At 32.2% G+C, this 7,353-nt stretch overlaps 1 protein-coding gene across 1 annotated transcript; it reads right to left on the bottom strand.

Annotated features, from left to right (window-relative positions):
- Window positions 1-387: 387 nt before the first annotated feature.
- Window positions 388-1,608, bottom strand: LOC143200179 (uncharacterized). The gene is made up of 4 exons (XM_076410587.1): window positions 1,181-1,608; window positions 967-1,119; window positions 653-910; window positions 388-597 (listed from the first exon to the last, which is right to left on the bottom strand). The coding sequence occupies exons 1-4, from the start codon at window positions 1,566-1,568 to the stop codon at window positions 524-526; spliced, it is 873 nt and encodes a 290-aa protein (XP_076266702.1). The 5' UTR covers window positions 1,569-1,608; the 3' UTR covers window positions 388-523.
- Window positions 1,609-7,353: the final 5,745 nt, after the last annotated feature.

Genomic DNA, 7,353 nt, shown 5'->3' with positions numbered 1-7,353 from the left:
ACGGATTATTTATAATCTATTAATAGTTATTCGCGATTACTAGTGGTAGTAAATCAAACTTATTTTAAGTAATCACACACTTAGTAATTAGTTTGTAATGAATAGGGACAAAATAAAACAAAGGCATAGTAAAACATCATGCTAACTATAAAAATATTTATTCTTTTATTTTTATGTATAAACAGAGAGAAGAAACATTACAAAGAAAAATAAATAAGATAAATAAGTTATTTCTAATGATCAGGTAGTAAATAAATAAAACTTGAATGGCAGTCGTGAGATGACATGGAGACCAAAAAATCGGTCTTACAACATTTTTCTCGAGAAGATATCAGCGATTATTGAATATTTTAACTTCGTTTCGTATTACCAATAATAGTTAACACGAATGATGGCCGCACAAAGTAATTAACGTACTACACTTTGCGCTGTGGTGACTAGAGAAGAGCTAAAGCCTGTGTTAAAACTGTAATAAACGCTGGTGTGATCTTCTACAATTTTAAATCTATTATTTTATGGGCTATTATTGTTGTTTTTGGGCTTTATAAGCCATTGATTGAGCTTCCTCGATGGATCTCCTGTCCCAACCTCCGGAACCTATAACCAAGGTATTATTAGGTTTGTTGATGTTTGATGTTCATGTGGTACTCACCGCCGCTATTCCAGCCGCCATTCCATCCAGAGCTCCCACCGCCGCTGCTCCATCCTGCTGAGACATGTTGAACTCCCGCACCAGCACCTCCTGCTTGTTTACTGGCGATCAATTTCTTGGCGAAGATTATGCCAGCGATCAAGAGGGCTACTTTGGCATCGGCAAGGGCTTTCAGTGACAGGAAGAACAATCCACCGATGAATAATGGAATCATTGCGATTTTCTTAGCGATGATTTGCATCAGGAATTGTTGCATTCCTATAAATAATATTTAATTGAAGGCCTGAAGATTATTTGTGGTAAATATTATTTACCGAATCCTCCTTTCTTGCCACCCTTTTCCTTCCTCTTCTTCTTGCCACCTCCAAGACCACCCCCCAAACCGCCTCCGTGACCGCCTCCATGTCCGCCTTCTCCACCGAATAAATCATCGATATCACCGAATTTTTCGCTATCGCCTTTACGAGCTGAAATATGGTTTTTCAAATGTTATTTTGTGTCTTAATTATGTTTATTGAGAATACTCACCGGTTTCTACCAGTTTGGGTACTGAGATTTCAATTGATTTCGATCCAATCATCCGGGCAATTCGGTCGATGATTACGGTGGATAAAGCGTCAGACTTGGCATCCAGAGAGCGAGGGAGCGTTTTCTCGATTTCCTCGGGGGTCGGTTGGTTGGGCACTTCTTCGGTTTTTCCTTTGAGTTCCACGCCATCGATGAGGGTGACGCTATCCATGCGTGCGATGCGGTCCACCAGAGTGAGTGCCTTCATCTTCAAACAGGGCACTAAACCGTCAGACTGTTTGCACTCGCTGTAGATATGGAACGCGTCGCGTACACTACCGAGAGGGCCATCCTGAGCGAAAGCGCCCAAAACGCAAAGGGTAAACACTAATACACTCTGTGGCTTCATCTTGTAACACGGCACAGCGCGAACGAACACTGATATCACTTCCTGCTATCGTTCCGCTTTTTATAGCTTATTCATGAATATAAATTAAACAAAATGCTGCCCAATCCTCGAACCACGAGTGGGTACGACGCATACAGTTGGGGAGGACCCAGCACATCAACCTTGACATAGAAAAAAACGAAAAGATACGTGTTTGGTTAAATCATTACGAAGATGGACCACCTCTGATCTGAAGAAGAAAAGTTCACTCGGTCATAGGCGTGCCTGATGAGACATCGGCAACGTTCGCTTCGTTTCATATCAGTTCATTCATGCATTACAATAATTTCTTTGTTTTTCACTTATTGGGACAATAATTTGTTCAATTTTCGTCTTATGAATGTGCGTTGCTAATAGGTAAGTCGGGTGAAAGTTTATCTCGAGTTAATAGCTTAGAAATTAAACGCAGTTTCATCGGTATTAAAAAGAGTTATTGTAACAATTTTGTAATAGTGACTTGTTTTCAATATTACGAGATAATAGAGTTTGTTTAGATATATTTTTAATACAAATATTTGAAGAGTACACGGTTTCTGTACTTTAGCTTATAAATCAAAACGGTTGTAAAATTTGATTTATATTTATAATTTTTATCATTAAATGTTAATGGCCTGTTATTAATTGAGCATAATTAGTATCATTAATTCATAATTCTATGTAGAAGGTAAAGTAAGTTACGCATTTTCGTCACAAAACATACTATTTTTTTTTCAGTCAGTGCAATAGTCGTATTTTGATTTGTGCGAAGGTTCACAGAGTAACTCACTGATTGTTCCTAAATGACATGATGTAAAATAAACAAATATATTTAGAGGTTAAGTAGGGATAAAATTTAGTTCAATGAAGCATATCCGATATATATTTTGATGCTTTTTGTTATTATCTGATGCTTTTTGTTATTACCGATTAGTGTTAGCATGCCATTTTGCGACTTTCCGTTCAGGAGAATATCTATCAACATATCAGAATTTTAAGCTCGTGACACTGATTTCTACTACAGTTGCCATTCTGTGGATGTCATTCAGAACAAGCTGCAAACGCATTTTAATCAACCTGTCAAATGGTTATGTTATTATGCCGGCTACACAATAATCCCAGGAAGACGCAGGCGGTTACTTTTCATCGTTAAATAGAATTCCATATATACCGGTTGCAGATAGAATAAAAATCCAATTCTGTGCCTTCAAAAAGATTGAAATAAAATAGGTGATTTACAAAGGATATAGCATATACCATCTTCTATTTCTCCTACTCTCTAAAATAAACGCGCTTTCAATTCAGTTCAGAACAACTCATACTATACAACTTCATGTTCAGATTAGTTCTTCTACACGCTGCTGCTCAATTTTGGAGTCAATGCGAACAATCCTGAACGCCTTATGGCATATCAGGAACTCACAGTACCATTTTGAACCCGCTATTTTCCTTTAGAGGGATTTATAAGTGCATTTTATGTCGATTTTTCAAATTGGTTACTGTATTGATAGTTCTCGTCACGTTTTCTATGCTCTGTTTTATATATAGGATATTTACACTACGCTTTTACTAGACTTTACCTTTCCATTTCCTTCAATTACTATACTTCTTGTATGAAACACGAGATAGTTTATCCAATATAAAGAACAATTAGTAATTTTAGTATGCCAGATGTGTCATTGTAATCAGTCTTGAAATGCAATCGAACTAATTTTAAAAAATGTTAAAGAATAAGTCAAGATTGGTGCTGAAACTGCGAGGAAGTGGTAAGTGATAATTAATGTTTATATATTAGTAATATTATAAAAGCCAATATGATTTGGTATAAATCACATTATATTGAGTTTTGATAAATTGTTTTATTGCTAGTAAAAATGTTATTAAAGTAAAATATAGGGTCAGTGAAAATTGAAAGTTCTAATGAATACTTATGTATTCATTGAAAAACCACTTTAGTGAAATTAAAGAGAAATCATGTTTAAATTAAATCAGATAAGATAAATAATTATATGTAAGAACACAAACAAAAAGAAATTTCAGATATCTACTATAGCAACAGTGGGTACAAATAATTTTTAGTATTGTGTATTTTAGTAAATGTTGATACAAATCTGTAGTCTTATTTATGAATGTCAGGAATGAAGAATTTACCGCATATTAACCTGTTATCTAAACTTTTAGATTTAGCGTTGCAGTTTTATTATTATATAGTGAAAGTATCTGTAATATTTTTATTTTCTTTATCGCTTTCTAAACCACAATGATACATTGAAATTATGCCTATTAACACATTTCGAATTAAAACATCTGAAACAGATAGACGGTATGCGGTCGCTCATTCCTTTTCTGGTCAATTTTATTACAAACCACACGATGGGAAAGAAAAATGCGAAAACGCCTGTTCCGCCACTGACGTCAGCCGGGAATAAGATCCTGCGTGAAGAATTTCGATTTCTATTTTAATAAACCTGTTGCCAAATATTTGTGCTTTCGTTGAATAGGCATTTCTTCGCTGGCTGTCCAGTAAATCGTTGGTTGGTTGATGAGGCTTGCGCAGAACCATACTAATCGAGCAACCCAGGTCACTTACATTACTTTCTTCGGTAGTAGAGACACACTTTTCGAAGTTTCACTCACTAAGGTCTATGGAAATTTCTCATTTTTTAGCTTAACGGTTATATGTTTCATAACTAACACTTGTAAGTACATACAAAACTAAATGTAGAAAACTATCAATATTGCTGTTTTCTATTAGTATAGTATTATTTAAATTCATACTATTTGCTAATTAATCTATTATTAACTAATGATAAATGAGCTATTTAACATTAATACGTGTAGAACTATTAATAGAAAACTACATTTAATATTTATTTGATCAGCTGACTTTGTAATGAAAATATACGTATCATTCTGAATTCTCAAAGTGACAAGACTAAGTATTGAAAAAGTGAGCGCCTGTGGACAACCTAATTTTTAAATATTAACGATTTTGTATCAAAATCAGTGCATTTTTGTTTTCTTTTTACCTTTTTGGAGCTAGGTCTGTTTACTTGTAAGTACATTGAAATATAAACCTTTAAAACTATTGATATTGCTGATTTCTTCTAAATTGAGAACACAATTTTCTATGTATAGATAACAATACTATTTTAATGAAAATTTTATTCAACCTAAACTCAACTAATAAGTTTTCTGTAGGATTTGGTGTTATTCTACTCTTGCCATGTATCTAATTTTGGGATATACCATTATAAATCCCTTCACATAATTTTATTGTCATGTAGTGAAATTTCTCGACTTTCTCCTGTTTCGTTGATGAAATTGAATGTGAACAGAAACTACTTAATAGTTCATTGTGATAAAAGTATACTGACACCAGACATAGAACAACATAATACATATAACGAACAACAGAAACGTAAGCTTTAATTATATTTAATCAAACTGATTAGATGTTTATATATATATATATATATATATATATATATATATATATATATATATATCCTTCAATAACATATGCATATAATATATGCACTATAATCTTAAATTAAATTATAAAAATAATAGTTTCATTCATTTATTTACTTATAATGTTGTTATGTATTAAAGCCTTTATAAACTAAGAGTCAGAGATAAATGCGGCAACATTGCGACGATTTTACGTCATACATCTATATGATGTAACTTCATTGCCATTTTGGGTAAACTATATATTGGAGATGAGCTTAACAACATCTACAATTTCATTCCTAAACCCTCAAAAAGCTATTTTAAACATCAGAAGACGTAAAAATTCGTGTAATATAACAGTTTAATTTCCTTAATAATCCTTATAATAATATAATAATATGTAAATTGAATCATATAGACTATAATTGAATTGTTCCATTGAGAGTTGATGCTTCCTGAACAGATTCGAGATCTTCGTTTCGCAAAGTAACGCGCGATTGTTATGAAAATCAGATCGTGGTAGCCATTCAGGGCAAGAAACGATCAACATTAAACAGTCAATACAATTGATAATAGCCGGAATTAATTCTTTTGACATTGTCCGGCTACAAGCGACTGGGCGTAACCGTCGCTATTGTTCTTTTATTTCTGCTCCTATATTATACATTCAGGAACGTCCTACTGTCTTGTAACGACAGCTTGTTACACCTGAATGAATAATTAAAATAATATATATATATATATATATATATATATATATATATATATATATATATATATATAAATGAAATAAAAACAATGTTATCAAGTATAATTTATTTTAGTCTTATTGTACATGTATATATATATGTATAGTGGTGTCTTCTAGATGTATCATCCACTTAATTAGAAATTGTATATCCAAGTAATATATTTTATTTGTGTCATAGAGCATTTTTACCTTTTTATGTTTTATTTCTTGTTTCCTTCCTTGTAGTGTTTCCTAGTCAAGTAGATAAAATTAGAAATAATTACTGCATTCTCTCTAATGTACTGACCATATCTCCTAAACAGTTAGTATTCCTTCAAATATACCATGTGCTTTTTGCAGGCCTATTTATAAATAATTAAATTACAAAAAAATTAGTCTAAAAACCAAGCATTTCATTTGCGTTCACTTAATAATTATTAAAAATTGTTCACTCTCTACCATGGTCTCTTCAAAATTGAATCTAGGTATTGCAAACCATTACTTAATTACAGCCTTTGTCGATGACCTTGTTGGGATCTTTTCCACCAGTGTATAGTGTATTATCCATAATAATAATTGATGGTTCCAAGATCTTTATCTCTATGTTAGTCGCCCTTGAATTTGAGGAAAAACACTAATTCTGCACCGGGAATAAAACCATTCTAGTTTCCACCATGGATAACAATATATCTGCAAAGAATTATTAATAAATATTATGACCGACAAAAACTAATCAAATATTTTTTACGTTTACCATTTTCAATCTATTTTTGTTGTCTTTATTGTATTTTTATTTTGTGTTGCATCTGAAATGTTGATTGATTTTCTTATCTAAATACACAAATTTAAACAATTCTTGGTCAGTCATCTTATGTTTCCCAATAGTGTAAGAAGTTCTCTGAACCAGTTATATGAAATTATTTTTATATTGATAAAAGTAATTACGATGTTTATACAATTCATAAATTTGACCTCTGATAGAACTAACATCAAGGTGATCTTAATTCGTCACCTGCTTCTTATGAGGATGCTTGCTTTTCATTGAATGGAAAATTCCATTGTTTTTTATTTTTTCAGATATTTTAGTCATAATGCAGCTGCAATGCGGGGAATAACAGTTCCAATAAAAATCGTATGTCATCCTATAATATATAGACTCTCATATATATATACGTCATATATTCAGTATGATGCATTTCACTGCCATAACTCATTAGAGACGCTATATTTTTCTATATAGACTATCTAATGGCTTCCGTATTTTCAGACACTATAATAATAAGCAACGGTTTGAAATATATCAACACAATCAAAGCGCCAAAAAGCGTAAAACAGGCTTATAACCTTTATATTCCATATTACTGATATTTAGAACAATTTCACAGACGTTTGACAACCAGACGGCTTTTGTGGGCTGATTTGGTTGGATATTCAAACATATCAGAAATCATTGTATCTCTTTTTAACTAGTATAAAATGAGAAGGTATATATGTTCTTATCTTGAATATCTTATAATGAATTTACGAATTGCGATAGGTAATATATTACACATCTTGATGACGTGTGCTTACTGTTATTTTGAA

Source organism: Rhynchophorus ferrugineus, unplaced genomic scaffold (assembly GCF_030347505.1).
Source record: "Rhynchophorus ferrugineus isolate W39M unplaced genomic scaffold, kcgeb_rfMv2 rfM7, whole genome shotgun sequence".
In the NCBI taxonomy this organism is placed as follows: domain Eukaryota; kingdom Metazoa; phylum Arthropoda; class Insecta; order Coleoptera; family Curculionidae; genus Rhynchophorus; species Rhynchophorus ferrugineus.
Note: the sequence above shows the minus strand (reverse complement) of the source record. Positions and strands in the feature narration are given on the sequence as shown.

What these genes read in the sequence shown, in the direction of transcription:
- LOC143200179 (XM_076410587.1), bottom strand. Translation starts at nt 1,568, where the DNA reads ATGAAGCCACAGAGTGTATTAGTGTTTACCCTTTGCGTTTTGGGCGCT. An exon ending in TGGCAAGAAAGGAGGATTCG is followed by an intron (nt 911 to 966) that starts GTAAATAATATT and finishes TATTATTTATAG; the next exon opens with GAATGCAACAATTCCTGATG. An exon ending in TGGCGGCTGGAATAGCGGCG is followed by an intron (nt 598 to 652) that starts GTGAGTACCACA and finishes CCTTGGTTATAG; the next exon opens with GTTCCGGAGGTTGGGACAGG.